This window comes from Budorcas taxicolor, chromosome 4 (assembly GCF_023091745.1).
Source record: "Budorcas taxicolor isolate Tak-1 chromosome 4, Takin1.1, whole genome shotgun sequence".
NCBI lineage: Eukaryota > Metazoa > Chordata > Mammalia > Artiodactyla > Bovidae > Budorcas > Budorcas taxicolor.
Window position 1 is genome coordinate 99,588,717 of NC_068913.1, and position 20,118 is coordinate 99,608,834.

A 20,118-nucleotide genomic window follows, 5' to 3' on the forward strand; every position below is an offset into this window, starting at 1 on the left:
GAGCATCTCAGAAAGCTCTAAGAACTGTTCCACCCATTAGAAGTCAAGGTACAGTCATGTAAGGTTTCTTGAAACAGAGGGCTATACATCAAGTAATGTACTATCGGAAGTTGACATAACACAAATTTAAGTGTCGTCATAGTGGGTCATGTGACCCTGTACAAGCTCAAGAAGGAATGTTATCTTTTAATGGATTGTCTTGTTGATGCTACAAGAATGTTGCTCTTTGTGGTTGAGCAGGTATTCCTGCCTGATAGCCACAGTCTGGTCGATGCATAGTACGGATATATAATGCACAGTGGGGGAGAGAAAGGAAACCAAAAGGTAGAGAATTTTTATGTTAAAATTTGTCCTGTCTCTCCATAAAATGTGAATTCTATTTCATAGAGCAGTCAGCTTCTGTGAGTACACCTCAGCTTCTCGTTTTTCCCCCATCTGATACCCAGTTTGAAATAATATTCATGTAGTCTTGCCACATATGTATATTTGCATTAGCCGTTTACAGTGCTGCCATATATATGATCCTGACAAGTCTCTCCATTATGAGTAAACACTTTTGTCTCCCCGCACTTGACTCGGGGTGGGAATTGTTTTCTCATGGCCCAAATCAGAGTTTTTCTGGAATGATCTGGGGAAGGGAGGCTAGGGATCTGGCTGTTGTTAACCAGCCTGCCAGCCTTAGGTATTTAGCCTTTGTGATGCTCAATTATGAGGATGAAATCAGGTGAACTTTAAAGCATTTAGCGGTGCCAGTGGTCAAGAATCCACCTGCCAGTGTTAGAGACATGAGAGATGCAGGTTTGATCCCTTGGTCAAGAAGATCCCCTGAAGTAGGAAACGGCAGGCCACTCCAGTATTCTTGCCTGGAAAATTCCATGGATAGAGGAGCCTGGCAGGCTAACATCTGTGGGGTCACAGAGACAGACATGACTAAGCATGCACACCAGGGGTTAAATAGTAATAAATGGTCATTGTTCCCCTTAATAAAAAATCAGTATAATCATTAGTGGATCTTCGACTCAATTATATTTCTGTTGCTCTGTAATCATATACCTAGAATTATTCCCAGTCTTATCCTGTTTTCCTAGTGGAGGTTACTCTTCATGAGTTGTCATAAATTTTTCCTGAAAATAGAGTATAAGGATGGAGGGAGTTCAAAGGCATTTGGTGTAAAGATGCTGGAAAGTCACAGAACCTACAAAAACGTAGAACCCTGAGAAATGGCTTTAGTTCATTCAGGGCACTCAGTGAAATGTGAGCTGGTGAAAATATTTCTGTATCTGTCAGCTTACAGAATCTTTTCTGCAAATGTCACAGAAGAACATGGAACTGCAGCAAATGTCTTGATTAATGGATCAGTCTTCACAACACTGTTGGCTGTGGGTATATGTCTTCTGTATGGTTAAGATGGAGTTCTAGTTCATAAAATTAGCATTTTTATAACAGCTTTATTGAGATAGAATTTACATACCATAAACATTAACCCTTTGAAAGTGTGCAATTCGCTTTTCTTTGTGTAGTCGTAGAGTTGCATAGCCATCATCACTAGCGATTTTTACAGCGTTTCTTACTACCCCCGGAAAGAAACCCAGTAGCCGCTAGCAGTCACTCCTCATCCCTCCATCCCACCCCTGACAACCACTTGTCTACTTTGTCTCTATGGATTTGCCTGTTCTGGGTATAGCATGTAAATAATAGCATGTGATCTTTTGTGATGAGCTTCTTTTAGTTAGTATGTTTTCAAGGTTCATTAAGTTAGCAGTTGTCTTAATGTTAGGATATGAGACTGAATTTAAAAATCCAGGTACCCACCCCAACACCTAGCATGTTGCCTGCTCCTTCTTTTTTATTCAGAGTAGGAAGGGAAGTGGGTAAAGGAAGGTAATATATTTTTATTGAAATATAATATACATACCGTAAACTGTACAAATCTTAACTATACAGCTTGATTACTTTTTTCATATTTACTTTTATTAATTTGCTTGTTTGGCTGCGCTGGGTCTTAGTTGTAGCACATGGAATCTTTTAGTTGGGGTGTGTGGGATCTAGTTCCCTGACCAGAGATGGTACCCAGGCTCCCTGCATTGGGTGGGTGCTTGGAGTCTTAGCCACTGGACGACCAGGGAAGTCGTCACAGCTTGATTACTTTTTTCAAAGTGAATACACTCAGCTAAAGATAACCATCACCCAGATAAAAACAGAGAATATCAGAATCCACCCAGAAACTTCCTTGTGTCCCCTTCTTAGTCATTACCCCCAGCACAGGTTATTTCCTAATTTCGTTTGGTTTGATTTTTTCTGAATTTGATTCCCTGCACAAGTGGGTGTCCCAGCCTCCATGAACTCTGATTTCAGGATGGACGTTTCCCTAGCACTCAGGGGCCTCAGTCACTGCGTTCATTACCGCTGGTTCCAAGGGAAGTAAAGCAACACCCAGCCTTCCCAGAGCCCCTGACTGCGCACTGTGTGCTCCTGACCCCAGGCAGCTTTCCTTCCAAACACTAGCAGTCCCTTAGCGTGGACCATTACGGCGGAGGGGAAAAAAGCATTCCCTTCCAGGCAGGTACAGTTTGTGACCAGTGTTGACCTCCAAAGGCAGGTCTTTTGAGGGGTACTCCTACTTGCCATGAAGGCAGCCCCTATGCTGCCCTCAAACTCCCCTGCTGTGTCACCCTCTGGTTTTTACTCTGAGCAAAAATGTATTCCTCTCATGAAATTCTGTGTGTTAGCCTCTCTGCAGAAATAAGAAAAATAAGACCTTTTATTCCAGAAATTAAGTTTTCATTTTAAATTCACTTTCTGCTCTTTGAAAACTTTAGTTTCCGTGTGGTCCAGAGCTATAGGTTAGCATTAGCATTTAAATAGAGGTATTAAGCGTACTCAAAGACCTTTCTCTCATAACGTTGCCCTTTCTGGGAGGTTTCTCAAATCTGATACTTTTTCTTCCTAAAAAAAGAATGCAAATGCTATATATATATTCCCCATCAAAGGCCCTTTTCTCTTTATACAGACTTAGGAGAAAGGCATCGTTGAGCAGCCTCACTGTTAGTCTTTTTATATGGGAAGGGTCAGTTTAAAAAAATTGCTATTCCATCCCTCAATGCCTGATTTTCTCTGCTAACTCTAAAAATTAATTTTCCTGTGGTTAATTTTATCCTGTTATGTCTCATTTCCCTCAGACATCCTCTGGGAACTCAAACCCCAGTTCTAAGAACCTGGCACCAGCCCTCGCCATGTACAGGCCACTCCCAGCGCCGGTGCAGAGCACCCAAAGGGCCAGGGTCTGAATCCAGTGTCAGTCACGAGAAGCGCTTGGCCTTCCTCTCAGGGCCTCTATTTACCTGCCAAACTAAGGTTATTAAGCCTGTCGTATGTGGTTGTCAAGATATTGAACAAGATGGTTACTCTCCTCCTGATTTATAATTTTATATGTAATTACGAGCATCTTAAATCTTCCCTCCCTCACATTGAGCTCCCTCAACCAGACCAGTGATGTCAACTAAATGTATATGGAAAGTAGAAAGTAGTGTCAACTAAAGATATATATATATATATGCACAGCCTAGAAGTTGAGAGTTATGTTTATTCTCTGGGATTACTGGGACTTCGAGTCCAGGAGATAGCATCTCAGGGGCCCCTGAGAGAACTGTTTCTAAGGAGGCTGAGGGAGGAGTCAGTCTACGTCATTTTCCCGGAAAGAGCAGGTAATCTGAATATCCAAAGATTATTGTTCATTAAGGAGAACCAGATATCTCAACTTAAGGAATTTATCCCAGGGACAGGGGAGCCTCATGGGCTGCCGTCTATGAGGTCGCACAGAGTCAGACATAACTGAAGCGACTTAGCAGCAGCAGCAGCAGCAGTGCTGGTCTGTGTATGGGAAGTGTAAGCATGCAGGCTCACTGAGTTCATTCCTTTCATATGCATCTCAGCTATGGGGCCAAATCCTGCTTCTTGATTATTCACATCCTTAATTCCTCATCCACACAGGGAGTGGCAGATGTGGGATGCCTGCCTTTTGTGCTTCCTCGAATCCCGACCCCCACCCCACCACCCCATGGCTGTGACATCCTTATTTACCAACATGGCAGGAAATATTTCATTTCACAGTAGCTTCTGGTGAAAGGTATCCCTCCATCTTTCTCCTATCCCTACTGCCAGCCTTCCCTTTCCTCTCCACCTAGTGGGTACTATAATAGTTGATTCCAATGGTGACCTGAACAAAAAGCTACTAGAGGTGAGGGCCTAAATTTTCCTGGCTTTTCTATCAAGGTATTGGTGCCCTTCTCTCTCTTTGAGGTTGATTTTATTCCATTACAAGCTTGGGAACAAGAGTTATGAGGAAACCTAGAAGATGGATATGGCCTAATAGAGGAGATCTGAGCAAAGCAAGGAGAAGCTGGGTGGTCCCACAGCCTGAAGATTCTCTGGCTTCTCAGACCATCTGACCTCCACCTGCAGACCATCTGACCTCCACCTTGAGAGGTCTTTCTAAAACCCAGTTGTCATCATGTCTGAAAATGCAGTTCTGATCTATTTCAAAGACCAGATCATGAGAAGAGACCGTCTCATGAACAGATAAGACTTTGGCAAGCAGAGAATGAGCAAAGGGCAAGTGCCTGACTGGGAGGAAGGCCTGCAGTGGGCAGACGGAATAGGAGCCGATAAAGGAACGAAGGGACTCAGGTTGCTGGGAGAAGAGCTTGATGATGTGGCTCAAAGATGGAAGCTGTCGAGGGGAAAGACCACTGTGTTTGTCCACTAGGATGTCATCAGTGACCTTTCAGTTTCAAACAAAATGGAGGCCTTTGAAGGATAGTGAATACAAATGATTTTTTTTTTTTTGAGAAATTTGACAGTAAAAGGGAGATAAGAGACGCGATGAGACACAGAGTGGACACAGGATTGCATGAAGGGCTTGGAGTTTGTTGTTTCATTTGTTTTTTCAGAATAGGAGAAACAAGGATGCTTGAAGCAGACGTGAAAGAACCCATGAAAGGGATAGATAGTAGATACAAGAGTTCAAAACAAAACAGCAAAACAAAACCCCAGCAGGATCCTAAAGGCATTGGGAGGGATGGGGATTAAAGGCATAAAACCAATCTTAGAAAGAAAGGAGCAGGGAAGGCTAGAAAAGAAACCCATCTTTTGAGCCTAGAGTTGCAAGGGGAAAGATTAGTAAGAAATCATTTCAGTATGATGCCTTACACAGTTATGATAAAGTAGGATCCAGAGAGATAATATATGTGTGGCCAGTACAGTAAAAGTTAGCTGAGTTTTTTTATTTGTGTGTGTGTGTTTCGTTACCATTTTTACATAGTGGGTGTCCTACCATATCATTTGATTTAATCCTCAAATCTCCCATGAGACGTTATATTATCCTACCTCATGGCATAAGTGAAGAATCTGAAGTTCGAATAGGCTAAGAAGTTGCTGAGGTCAAACAGATTAAGTAAATATATGAGATTGATGTCTAATTCTGCCAAAGAATGAAAGAAAAGTTGAGAGGATTGCACATCACTATCCCCCAAACACATCTTCCCTCCGTGCCCTCCCCTTTTTCATTTGCAACCATTTATCCCAGACATCCACATCACCACCCTAGAATTTACCCTGTTACACAGAGCCACCTGTCTTATTCATGCTTCCCCCACCCACCGGCGGGGGTCAAAGAATCATCGACTGTTCTTTTATCTTGTGTTCTGTCACTTAATGAAGTTTACCGACTGTCGGCTATCTCATTCATTCTTTCCCTTTCCTTTATTCACCACTCAGATGCCCTGTACTCAGCCCAGATGGGTAACACCAAATGGTACAGAATTCAACTCTGCTTTCGTACAGCCTGCATTTGAGGAGGGGAGACAGACATTTATGTAATCAATACTTACACAGCTCTGTTCCAGCCACTGTTCTTCATCATCTGATCCTTCTAACAACCTCATTTACTTTTGCCTTTCTCAGATGAAAAATTAAGGCCCAGAGAGAGTCATAAATTGCCCAAGAACAAGAGGCAGAATTGAGTTTTGAACCCAGGTTCCTGACTCCTGAGTCCATGATCTTAACCACTGTATTATGCTGTGTCTAATTGTGTGTATGTGCACACACATTTTTAAAATATATAACACATTAAAATATACCTTGGAAAAGATACATATTTTTGATGAGGATGAAAGCTAAAAGGAAAACAAGCTCAGTAAAAGGATAAAGCTTAATGAGGATGGGACAGGTATCATTTAGGTTAAAGTGGTCAGGGGAAACCTCACTTATTGATAAGCTGACATTTGAGCAAAAATTGTACTGAATTTCTTCAAATCTTCTGTTTTCCTCTGGCCTTCTGCCCTTTTAATCCCATTTGATGCTCTTTTCTTATTTTATTTCAACTGGCTTGTAGCATAAAGCAGTATAAACTATGAAGTTCATCATAGTTTTATCGGGTTATCATCACCTTCTTGTCCTATAACTGGCACTTTTTTAATAGTAAGTTAAAGGAAAAAAATGCCCTGATTTAATGCCCTTAACTCAACACACCCTTATGGACCTTTTTTTTTTTTTTTAACTAGTGCTGTTCTAAAGTTTCTCCCAACTATTGAATATGTTGTTGTTTAGTAGCTAAGTTAGTTAATTCGCTCAGTCCTGTCCGACTTTTTGCGACCCCATGGACTGTAGCCCACCAGGCTCCTCCGTCCATGGGATTCTCCAGGCAAGAATACTGGAGTGGGTTGCCATTTCCTTCTCCAGGGGATCTTCCCGACCCAGGGATCGAACCTAGGTCTCCTGCATTAGAGGCAGACACTTTAACCTCTTAGCCACCGGGGAAGAGCCAGTTTAGTAGCTAAGTTGTGTCCAACTCCTCGAGACCCCATGGACTTTAGCCCGCCAGGCTCCTCTGTCCATGGCATTCTCCAGGCAAGAATACTGCAGTGGATTGCCATTTTCCTCCTCCAGGGAATCTTCCTGATCCAGAGATCAAACCCAGCATCTCCTATGTCTCCTGCATTGGCAGGTGGATTTTTTTTTTTTAAACCACTGTGCCACCTGGGAATCCCCACTACAGGAGATCAGAATTTCTTCTAGACAGATTTGCCTGGGTTTTTCTAAAAAAGAAATCTCATTCCATTATTTGCCACCCATGAGTCTAAATTCTCTGGCTTCCTTTATACTATTTCTATTACTTTGTTGCTGTTCCCAGCCTTTCCCCATTTGGTAGCGTTTGACCTTTTCCATACTTTTTATATGTTCTTGCACATTAATTAAAGTGTTAGTTGAGATCGGTTAGAAGGAAGTGTCCTTAGCATTCAGCAGATGCTTTCACTTCTGAATTTTATTTGCCTTCGTCATTACCCTTTGTTTATTTTTCAGTCTGTGACCTATCAGGGTAGTCATTTAGAATAAATTCATTTTGCTAGTTGTATTTTTTGAGAGGCACTGTATAAAATGGCTCACTGACATCCAAATATATATCAGCCACAGTGGTCTTTACATCCACCAGATTCATACTGCTATCCAAAGCTATCCATCACGTTTGTCAGAATATTTGGCTCTTTAATTAAACCCTGCTGGATATTGTACACATTTCCACTAGCTCCTTCTGATTTCATTAATTATTTTTCTAATTGACATCCATTCTGAGTCATGTATCCTGGAATCTCAGGTAGCCTAGTTTGTAGCTTTGGCTTATTTAGTTGTTGTTGTTTTTTTTTTTTCCTCTGTCTTTCATAAATAATCTAAGGGTTTAGTAAACACACCCTTGAATTTTTGCCCTTGGGACCCACTGATTTCCGTATGCTCATACTTTACAAATAATCCCTGGATTTTTTGGTCTCTCTGCCCAGACTATTTTCTTTTCTGGCCCTTCATTCCTAAAAGATGCAGTCTTTTGTCTTGGCAAAGTAGAGAAATTTCCTAAACACTACTGAAAAGCATGGGAGGGTCCTTGACTAGGACTGAAAGGTAAAGAAGGCGTCAGTGTTTCAGTAACTCTGCCAACTGTTGGCTGAATACCAGTTTTTGCATCTTAAGCCCCCAGCAGAAATAATGGCTTGCTTGAACTGTCCATTCAACCTTGTCAAAGTTTTGTCTTAACACACTGATGAGGTAGCTGGCTGGGGCAGAGTCGGTTGGATGCAACTAACTGGCACCTACCAGAGTCAATCCATCATCCTGGTCTCACTGGCTTACTATTCTAATGAACATGTTCTCCCATCAAACCATGCATTCTATGCCTATCCTCACGGACCTTTCTCCCCAAGCACTACAGGTAGAGAAGAATCTCCATGTTATAAAAACAAAAACCCAACACCTGTTACCCCTTCACTTCTCCATTTCATCACCTGAAGCAGAAACCTTGGTTTCTGTACCTTGTCTAGGGCCCCTCAACTCTTTTTCTCATGATCTGAAAGAGAGTAGTCGATTATTAAAACATTTCCCTGGTATCTTAGAGATCTTTGATCTAGGCCTAGATTGGATTTTTTTTTAAGTGTAGATTTTAAAAAAAGCTTCTTGTAGCCAAGGACTATACCTTTGTATATTAGCATTTAAAATGTTATTAGAGCTTCCTAAGCATTAGTAATAATAATATTAGGTTTTCCTTTGAAGAAATCCTTTGCATTATTTATTGAAAAGTTGATCATTCCATTACTTAAAACTGATAAAGCCATAGGACTTTTGAATTATTTTTATTCAGCATATCTCAGCAGTTGTCTCCCAGATTGCTAATCTGAGAAATATAGACAATATCCACTACAGGGGCCTTGTGCTAATTGGTAAACAATTTATAGTGTTGAGGCCACCAAAGTGCATAATACTATGTCCTCTTATCAACCCATGATATTAGATCATTTTTTTAATTGAAAAGACTTTCTAAAGTGATATTCAATGAATTATACTTTTTTAATGGAAAAGACTCTCTTAAATGATAGTCAGCACAGCATACTCGCCTTAACCTGAACTCACCTTTTGATAATCAAAAGAGCATTTACAGGCATATGAGACAAACACAATTATGAAAGTAAAATGAAGGACCTAAATAAAAAATCACAGAACAAGAGGGTAATTCTATTCACTCTTTCATATTTCATTATTTGATAACATCAGAAGATGAATCCATCAGAATTGCTTTGGCAAGTGCAAACAGAAATGTGCCTGATCAATATTTATTAAAACCTTCAAAATGGGAGAAGGAGTCGAGTAGACTTCTTAATGGACTGAATAATTATTCATACCAGTGGGGTTTGGCCAAAGGCAGTGCCAGACCAAAGAGACACAGTTTTAATTGTACTGAATTTAAAAATGCAGATCTTCCTCCAGCCCTGTTGCAGAAAACTTAATTTAAAAAATTATCTGATGCAGCAGAGGGTGACACGTGAATCCTTAAGTCGCTGAGGAAGAAATTTTAACCATAGATATTTATAATTTAGAATATGTTCCAAAGATGGGGAGCAAAACTTCCAACTAAAGGAACAAAAAGACATTTTCTTCCCATTTCGGCAACTGTAACTGAGCTTGGGAGAGGTCCTCATCTCCAAAGGGCTGGATCTCAGAGAAGTTCCTCTGAGTAGTTGTATTTTTTGAAGAGAAATAAAGCAAGACGCTGGCCACTGCTATCAAAAATATCAGGGTCTGTTACTGAGAGGAATGAACGCAGATGACTTTAAGGTTTAATATCTCCCCTGGGGAGACAGCCCCGCCCCCCATTACTAGTTATCAGAAACGGACCAATGGATAACCATCATTTAAGCATAAGTGCCCAGAGATGACAATGGCACCCCACTCCAGTACTCTTGCCTGGAAAATCCCATGGATGGAGGAGCCTGGTAGGCTGTAGTCCATGCTAAGGGTCAGACACGACTGAGCGACTTCACTTTCACTTTTCACTTTCATGCACTGGAGAAGGAAATGGCAACCCACTCCAGTGTTCTTGCCTGGAGAATCCCAGGGATGGGGGAGCCTGGTGGGCTGCCATCTATGGGGTCGCACAGAGTTGGACACAACTGAAGTGACTTAGCAGCAAGCATAAGTGCCGTTGATGGAATCTGTGGTATATGTACCACATTATATAAAGAAAATGTAGGTAGATGTCTCATCCAGTTTCTGCAAGCCTTGTAGCAGTGGCCTCCAGGCTCTCCACCTCTTGAAAGGTTTTCAGCTGCCATCAGCTGAAGGAAGTTCTGCACTGTTTTTTCCTAAAGACCATTCTTCACTTCTCTTCTGGATTATCCTGGTCAGAACAAAAACTGCACAACTTGTTGTAAGGAGTGTTAATAACTATCCTCATGTAGAATACAAATGTAATTCTGCCACAAACTCTCAGAAAATTATTTAGCTTTTCTTTACCTTAGTTTTCTCATTCTTAAAATGGAAATAACTTCAGCTCTTTAAAATTAGAATTTTCAATCCTGTCTGTAATAAACTCTGAGCTCTTTGAAGGGGAAGACAAATGAGAGCAATTATATTTATATTTTTAATAAAGTAATTTCTTTTTCTGACACACAGAATTACCATCCATTTTATTATTGGTCTGGAAAGTACATCTGAGCTAAGTTTACACGTGTTCAGAATGTTTTCAAATCAATCAGTACTGCATCTTGCTTCCCAAAGCTTAGGGAAAATCAGCATCAGCTAATTCTAATGGAGGCCCAGCGTGATTTTTTTCAGCGTTTATTATTTATTTATCTGACTGTGCCAGGTCTTGGTTGCTGCACATGAGATCTTTGATCTTTGTTGCAGCATGCAGGATCTTTTAGTTGAGGCACAAAAACTCTTAGTTGTCACATGTGGGAGTCTATAAATAATTCCCTGACCAGGGATTGAACCCAGTACCCCTGCATTCCAACAGAGAAGTCCCAGAAGCCCATGATTTTAAAGGACCAAGCAGCAGATGCTGTTGTTGTTCAGTCGCTCAGTCGTGTCCAACTCTGTGACCCCGTGGGCTGCAGCACACCAGGCTTCCCTGTCCTTCACCATCTCCCAGAGATTGCTCAAACTTATGTCCATTGAGTCAGTGATGTCATCCAATGATTTCGTCCTCTGTTGTCCCCTTCTCCTCCTGCCTTCAATCTTTCCCCGCATCAGGGTCTTTTCTAATGAGTCGGCTCTTTGTATCAGGTGGCCGAAGTATTGGAATTTCAGCTTCAGCATCAGATCATCCAAAGAACGTTCAGGGTTCATTTCCTTTAGGATTGACTGGTTAGATCTCCTTGCAATCCAAGGGCTCTCAAGAGTCTTCTCCAACACCACAGTTCAAAAGCATCAATTCTTTGGCTCTCAGCCTTCTTTATGCTTCAACTCTCACATCCATACATGACTACTGGAAAAACTATAGCTCTGACTAGACAGACCTTTGTCGGCAAAGTAATGTCTCTGCTTTTTAATATGCTGTCTAGGTTTTCCTCCAAGGAGCAAGCGTCTTTTAATTTCATGGCTGTAGTCACCATCTGCAGTGATTTTGGAGCCCAAGAAAGTAAAGTCTGTCACTATTTCCTTTGTTTCCCCATCTATTTGCAATGAAGTGATGGAACTGGATGCCATGATCTTAGTTTTTTGAATGTTGAGTTTTAAGCCAGCTTTTTCACTCTCTTCCACCTTCATCAATAGGCTCTTTAGTTCCTCTTTGCTTTCTGCCATAAGAGTGGTGTCATCTGCATATCTGAGGTTATTGATATTTCTCCCAGCAGTCTTGATTCCAGCTTGTGCTTCATCCAGCCTGGCATTTCCCATGTACTCTGCATATAAGTTAAATAAGCAGGGTGACAATATACAACCTTGATGTACTCCTTTCCCAATCTTGAACCAATCCATTGTTCCATGTCCAGTTCTAACTTGTTGCTCCTTAACCTGCATTCAGGTTTTGCAGGAGGCAGGTAAGGTGATCTGGTATTCCCATCTCTTGAAGAGTTTTCCACAGTTTGTTGTGATCCACATAGTCAAAGGCTTTAGTTGTGAAGGTTTTAAAATCCAAAAATACCAGTGCTTGAATAGCATCTTCTGTAACCTTTGTTTTCCATGTCGGAGGCAGAGGTTCAAAAGCTGATAGCAGTTATACAAGTTCTCATAACTAGTTAGGAAGAAATTAAAAACTTAACCAGAATCTAAGCTTAGTTGATCTCTTGAGTATTTACTTCTCCAGGTCTTTCTGCTATAACTACCTCTCAATTATTTATGAGATGATTATCTAGTTTATGGATTATTCAGTTCTTTTCTTTTTTCTTCCTATTTCTCTGCTTATTACCTTATATACCATTGAGTGAGCAGAGAAAACAGTAGTTGAATATTTTACCACACAATTTAGTGACCAATCAACCACTTGTTTTTTATTAAATTACTCATAATGCTGCAAGTATTGGCTAAAAAGAATTTGGGGAGCTACAGTCATTACTAAATTATATTCAGGTAAATTTCCTTAGAAACTTACATTTAAGAAGTCAGCTCCAGAGCCTAATTCTTTTATTGACATTGATACTCTCATTATGGGAGAAAGGACTACATGAGAAAGCTTCACAATGAGAAGCCAGAAGTCTTTCCTGTGGCTCTTGAATGCTGAATATACAACATGACTTCATTATCTGGTTTAGAGTGCTGAATTCCCAGATCAAATCCAGTGTTATTCAGATATTACTGGGAAATGTATAAATGAATTTTGAATTGTCACAGTATTACTTTGTTGCATTACAATGGAAGGCAGAGGGTTGAGTTAGTATGCGAATTTTATTTAATTCATTTTTCCTAAATCATGACTAAAAATGAATAAGCTCAACAAGTATCTTGTGCAGTTAGTACTTTCGCTTTTTATAGTTTCTGTATTAGGGGTGACTTTGGAGCAGGTGTAGGGTTCAGGGTCCTTCATTTTGAGGCCCTGGACAAATCACCCACACCCTCTACAGTTCAGTTTGTTCATTTATCAAATGCGGGTGATTGCAGGGGCTACTTCAAAGGGTTGAATGTGTTAATGTTACTAAAATTTTGACATCACTGTTAACTACTACAGTGATCATGATGGATTATAAAACCCAGTCTGAGACATAGCTATGTATCTGTAGAAAATACAGTCTCCATTTGGAGATCCAGGAATCTGAACCCCAGCAGTGGAGGGTGGCAGAGGGCAGAGCTTTCTCCAGAGACTGTGGGCAGGCCCCCAGGTGGTGCCTTCCTTTCATCCCCACACCCAAGTGTTAATGGACTGCCCGCAAGAACAGGGATGAGGGGTCACTGGGTTAAGAGTAACTGGTCTTATTAGGGCTTTCTTCCCTCCCTTGACAAAGAAGAGAATGGAAACTCTTTCCAGAAGCTCTCAGAGATACAGTGATAACTTTGAGTTTGGTGAAGTGGGAAGGAGAGCCAGGGATGAGAGACTAGAACTCTCCTTGCTTCATGTCTGTGAAAACAGGAAGCAGTCTTAAAGAAAAGTAAGAAAAGCACTAATACTCAAAAGATACAAAGATATCAACAGTTTGCTTATACATATATGCATACCCACGTACTTTAAAAGGGCTTTCCTGGTGCCGGAGTGCATGGCATCCCACCCCAGTATTCTTGCCTTGAGAATCTCGTGGGCAGAGGAGCCTAGCGAGCTACAGTCCATAGGGTCACCTAGAGTCGGATACGACTGAAGCAGCTTAGCATGCATGCACACACATTAAAAATATATATGTAGGTAAAAAATTGTCCAACCTCATGTAAATGAAAAGAAAATTAGGAGCTAGGGGCTGTCATATGCTATTGGTAGGAAGATATTGATACAACTTTTTTAGAAAGCAATTTGGCAGCATTGCCAAATTCCTAAAAAAATATATACTTATCTTTTGACTAATTCTGTTTTGGAAATCCGAACTCAGGAAAGAAAGTGTTTTAAAATGGAAACAACCCAAGTGTCCAATAATGTGTCACCCTAAAGTTTTCAGCTGTAAGAAAGAAATGGTAGACTTCTACATGATGGGGGGGAAAAATCTAGAAGGAAATGCTAAATGTGGTGATGGAATTATATGAGTAATTTTTTTAAGCTTAATCTTTCTATATAATCTGTGTATCCTATGTGAAACTCACTCAGTCGTGTCTGACTCTTTGCAACCCCATGGACTGTATAGTCCTGGAATTCTCCAGGCCAGAATACTAGAGTGGGTAGCCTTTCCCTTCTCCATGGGATCTTCCCAGCTCAGGGATCGAACCCAGGTCTCCCGCATTGCAGGTGGATTTTTTTACTAGCTGAACCACAGGGATAGCTATGACACATGTATTAATAACCAGTCACAGAAAAACAAACTTTATTTTTACACTTGAAAAAGAAGATTTGCCCAACTTACCAAAATGTCCTTCATATGCTTACTGTTATGAATGTTTTCAGAGAGAATCACTGGGGAGAAAAAGTTGCAGTGCAATACCATTAAAATAAAATAAGGGAAAAAGTAAAGAAGAAAGGTCTGTGGATAAAGGAGAAATGAGGAAGATATGAAAAAATAATGTGCTTGGACCCAAGCAAAATGCAAACGTTGTCATGTTATAGACTGTGAGACCCATCTATACGACGTCGCTTTTCTATCTTTGCACTGTCTCCCTCTCAGCTCATTAAACTTGGAAACTCTGCCCAAAGGCACTCAGCAAAGCGAGAGAAAAACAGCAGGGAGGAACCACCTCCGCACAGAACGTTCCACCCCTAAGGGGGACACAGATCTCTAGTTACTGGGATGGGATATTTGGTCCATGTCTAGCAATTGGACTCTGAATATATCACCAGCTGTGAAGAAACTTGCTCTACAAGTCATGAACCAGAAAAAGTCTAAATCAAATGTGTATTCCACTGGTCCTGTCTCGGCAGTCAAGTAGAGTGCCATCTTGTATAAAACGTGGGGCCCTGGAAGCCATGCCTGCTATTTTAATTTGTGATGATAAAGATCAAGCTCTCATTTTCCCGGGGCCTCAATAAGCACTGATAAATTATTTATCCCACTTGGATTACATGTTCATTTCAGTGTGTCAGTGTTTAGCATGGAAGCTCATCCTAATTGTATAGTTCAAGGCATTTTTCTATTTTTCTCCTTAGGGCACCTTGTAGCACCCTTTCTCCACCTCCAAGTAGAACTGTTGCTATGCTGATTTAGTATACCCTTTGCTCCTGGGTACTATTCTGAAAGATGAATGAATTTCATTCTCTCTTTAAATATTTATGTTTCTTTATGATCTAATATATCATTGTAGTTATGGGGAATTTCTTCCCCTTAACTATGGAAAATACACCATCAGTTACCTGTCAATTTTGTTTAATAACTCAGCTTTGCAGTTTTGAGGCACTGTTCATCCGCAGCTCCTGAGGACTCTTTTAGTCTCTCAGTCCACTTTGCAGTGTCATTCTGGGATTTATAAAGGTCTTCATCACACAGAGGATATTGAAACATTAAGGGCTTAAGTAGCGTGCCCTTTATCACTTATCACACTGGAGGCTCCAGGACTAGAAATCCAGGCATCTTTGTTTTGTTGTCTGCTCCCAGCATGAAACCGCAGTCTCTGTAGAAAACCAGCCAGTATCCCTGGAAACAATTCATTGGATTTTTCAAAAGAAATCCAATATCACTTGGTCTGGTGGGTTCAGTGTTACTTCTTAAGATAAATAATGAAAATATCAACATCATTGTACAAAGAAACTCAATTCTTTTGGTTTAATCTCAGTGAAAAGCATCACAACTCACCTACTGCTTCTGTCTCCTTCCCTAATGCTTTGAGATCCTTGGCTCAAGGAGGTGGGAATGGGTCTGTAACTATTCACTTACCAAATAGATGCTGGCTCAGAGTCTTGCCTAGCCCTAAACTTTTGGGGATCACAGTCTCTGGCATGGAGATCTTGGGGACCTATTCTTTTCCTAAGTTCCCTAGTAACTCTACAGTTGGCGAAGCACCATTCTAGAACTTCAGCTCTCAAGTCCCTTCTAGCTTTTTTTTTTTTTAGATTTTTTTTGACGTGGACCATTTTTAGAGTCTTTATTGAATTTGCTACATTGCTTCTGTTTTATGTTTTGGTGTTTTGGACCCAAAGCATATGAAATCTTAGCTCCCTGACCAGGGATCAAACCCACATTGGAAGGTGAAGTCTTAACCCCTGGACTGCCAGCAAAGTCCTGTCTTCTAGCTTTGAAAGAACCCTGAGCTCCCAATTCTCTTTTATTCCATGTGACAAATTTAGCTTCAAACATGTGTCCTTAAACAATTGTTGCAGTGTTTTCTTAAGTAGTTCCCTAAATGGATAGCTGTCTCCCTCAACTGTGCCTTAGGGCCTTGAGCCAAATGGCTCTCAAGTCCCTTCCTTTTTGGTAGAATTATACCTGGTCCCTTCCCAGATCATCCTGCTTTCATAGTGCCATCACATTAATCTTCCAGAAGCTTGGAGTGCTGCCTCTGTTCTCAGCAGAACCTGGGACCCCATGTGGGGAGTGCTTTATTGACGTACCTCAGTCTCAAGTTCTCTGTTGACTCAACTAACCTGATGCCAGACTCTGTACCCTTAGCCTTTAGTGCCTTTTCCCATGGCTCTCCTCTGTTCAGCTGCACTCCCAGGCCAAGCAGGTTGCTCTTCCCTGTCTTTGCTCATCTCTTTTCTTTTCCTTTAGTCTAGAATTTCCTTCCTGGAGGCCCCACCTGACAGTGTCCTACCCCATAGGAAGTCTTCCTCGGTCCCTCACGTCCCAGCAACATGGCCTGGTTCCTCCTTCCTCTGCTGTCAGTTCATAGCATTGAGACCTCACCCAGGGCACTTGGAGCGTCATGTCTGTGTCCTTGAAGAGTACTGGACTTAGAGTCCGAAACCTGAGTTCATCCTGGCACAGTCACAGATGTCTCTGTGACATTGGGCAAGTCCTGTCGCGTCCCTGGGCTTCAGTTTTCTTATCTGAGAAAAGGGAGTAATAGCTCCCTAGGTATTACGAGTGTTACATGATCCAGTACATGGAAGTTAACTTTGCCAGAAGTTTTCTCTGCTTTTCATTACCTTCTCCTACCTGTCTCTGAGCTATTTGAGGAAAGGGACTGTATTTTGCTCATCATTATATACTACTGTTTTTATTACTACATTACTATTAATGTATTAGTATAGATCTGTTTCCAGTAATAATAGTTAATGTTTATGGAGCAGGTAGAATTGTGTCAGGCACCATTCTAAGTACTTTATATGGATTAACTGATTCTTCCAGTGACCCTAAGAGGTACTATCGCCTCAAGAGGTACTCTTATTATCCCACTTTATGGAGAAAGCCATATATTTCACAGAGCCTCCAATGAATATGTTGATGAATGAGGGACTGAATGAGACAGAAACTACTAGCAATGTCTGCTGGATGGTTCTCTCTCTCTTACTTCTGCATCCCAACTTCTCTTTCTTTTTTTATATCCTGAGGCAAATGAAAAACTAGGAGAAAGTCTTGAGTGATCTGAGACCCTGATGAGAGGTCTCTCTGGGTCTGCATTTAGACTTCTCGTGAAGTGAGTTCCAGGATGACAGATATCGTATCTGTCTTATTCTCCGTCATAGTCACGGGACCTGGAACAACGTCAGCGTGCCTGCTAAGTCACTTCAGTTATGTCTGACTCTTTGCGACCCCTTGGACAATAGCCCACTGGGCTCCTCTGTCCATGGGATTCTCCAAATAATAGTACTGGAGTGGGTTGCCATGCCCTCCTCCAGGGGATCTTCCTGACCCAGGGATCAAACCCATGTCTCCTGAATCTCCTGCACCGCAGGCAGCTTCTTGACTGGTGAGCCACTGGGGAAGCCTGGAACAACATCCAGTGATAAGTAAATGTTTATTGAATAGGTAAACGCAGTAGCTTCTGAACAGCACATTCATTACCACTGAACCCGTGTAGACTGCTGACCGTGCAGCCAGTGAACCCCGCTGTGTCTTGCTTTCGCAGGCAATACTACGAGATGCTATACAACACGGCCGATGAGCTCCTGAATCTGGTGGTGGACCAGGGTGTGAAGTACACGGAGCTGGAGTACATTCACGCCCTGACCTTGCTGCACCGCAGCCAGACGGGGGTGGGAGACCAGACCACCCAGAACATGCGGCTGCAGCGGCTCAAGGAGATCATCTGTGAGCAGGCAGCCATAAAGCAAGCCACCAAGGATAAGAAAATAACCACAGTGTGAACAGGGTGCATGGTGGGAAGGGGCCGGGGGATGGGCCGCTTCTGTTTCCTCGGTCACAGCCCCTTCTTTGCTATGTTAGTTGGTATATTCTGAGCTGACTTAGTTTTCTCCACACTGATGCTTGGGTGGAAGGAAGGCGTAAGGCTTCTTTTCTCTTGCTTTTTGGCTTTTCTATAAATGTTAAAGGGACTTCACAGTACAGACTGTTTGGGTTGGGCATTTACTTTGATGTGGTCAGTTCCAGAGGGTCTAGGGTGCGATGGGGAGGAAAGTTGTAAGCAATAAAAATGAATGCATGAATGACTAACACCCAGCAATCTTTGGTAAGTAGATCGTTACCTGAGTTCTAGTCCCTTCCTAAAACTGCTCAGTGAGGTTCTATTACATAAGCAGTAGGATTTTTATTCTCTTGACCTTGTCAGTTTACAGTTCTGCAAAATAAGTGTATGTGCTTTGCTTTCTGTCTCTATTACCAGCGGCTTCTCAGCTAGTTGTAGTTTTCAACCAGTTTTCCTAACCAAGCAGGACCTCTTCGCCCCTTCAGGTCTTGGGGGATAAAGTCCTTTTATCTCAATCCTTGGGAGAGTTTTGTATGCAGTAGCCTGGACCCAGGTGATCTGTTGGTTTGATGCCTTTTTGTTTTTATTTCTGCTGTATCAAAACCAAGCACCACAAATTAAAGACAAAAACAGAAGAATGAAAAGTGATTCAACTCTTCTTGATTTTTTTTTTTCCTCCTCCACTCGCCAAGAGAAAATGATGGTTAGAGAACTTTTAATCTCACTTGACACCTTGCCTGGGTGTTAGTTACTCTTTTTTTTAATATAATTTATTTATTTTAATTGGAGGCTAATTACTTTACAATATTGTATTGGTTTTGCCATACATTGACATGAATCTGCCACGGGTGTACATGTGTTCCCCATCCTGAACCCGTTAGTTATTCTTAAATGCTCACTCTCCATGGGAGCCCCTAGGCCTTCCTCATCTTAGAAGGTAGCTCCAGCTGCCAGCCAAGTGCAAGGAAACTGGTACAGCCATGACCTTTCTCCTCTGTGCACCCCCCAGCCGAGGCTGTTTCTGCAGTGCTCTCTTTCAGCTGGGGTGGGAGCCCGCTGCTCCCCGCACACTTGCCTCCCCACTGTCCCCACGTCTCCAAGTGCTCTTGCCACCTATGGCTGATATGTCACAGAAGAAAGCGATGCACTGACTGGGACACAGCTGGAAAACACGTGGCAAAGAAAGCAGAAAGGACTTGGACTACATGAGGTCAGAATTTTACACCTGTTTGTACAACTTAGGTCTTGGTGGGAAAAGCAGAAAATTAAAAAAAAAAAAAAATGCTTCAAGAAGCTTAAATGTTGTCTCGTTTTTCTTGTATTTATTCCGCAAACATGCCCTGAGACCCTAATATGCGCCAAACACTGCGGGGCACAGATCCGCAGTATTGAGGGCTCCCGTATTACCTACCTGGAAGACAGAAGAACAGAAGCTGGACTCTAACCAAAATCCTAAGAGATGTACACCCGGGGCTGAGTTCAAAATCAGGCCAGTGGGGTGGCTGTGAAGGGAACTCAGCAGGCAACTGGAACATGGTCTTCCAGGAGATTCTGGAAGGAATACTGTAAATCTCTGTAGCTTCAGAGGCCCAACGAGGAAGAAGTTGAATCTACATGGGAGATGATCATGCAAGAAGGTACTGTCCCTAAACAACATCATTGGAGTAGTCTCCCTGAGAAGTGGGGGAGAGGTGAGGGAGAGAGGGGAGTCAGAGCTAATTGCTGTGGTTTGGAAGTGCTGGTGGCTGTGGCCTGCCCGCAGCGCTTCTGTGTCCTTCCTTTCTTCCCCTTCCTGTCCACTCTGGACAAAGAGCCCTGGAGTGGTGACAAAGAGACCAGAAGAGCCAGAGTGGGATGGGGGAGTGCTTAGAATTGTTTAATTGGCTGCGGAAAGGGACACGGGTTTGGACAGAGTAGACCGCCAAGAACTTT

The 20,118-nt window shown here is 41.9% G+C and overlaps 1 protein-coding gene across 1 annotated transcript in view; it reads left to right on the forward strand.

Annotated features, from left to right (window-relative positions):
* EXOC4 (exocyst complex component 4) overlaps positions 1-19,442 on the forward strand; it is an 816,823-nt gene extending 797,381 nt beyond the window's left edge. The window contains exon 18 of the mRNA XM_052638352.1: positions 17,890-19,442. Coding sequence (XP_052494312.1) covers positions 17,890-18,127 — 238 coding nt within the window. The 3' untranslated portion in view covers positions 18,128-19,442. The remainder of the gene's footprint in view (positions 1-17,889) is intronic.
* The last annotated feature ends 676 nt before the right edge of the window (positions 19,443-20,118 follow it).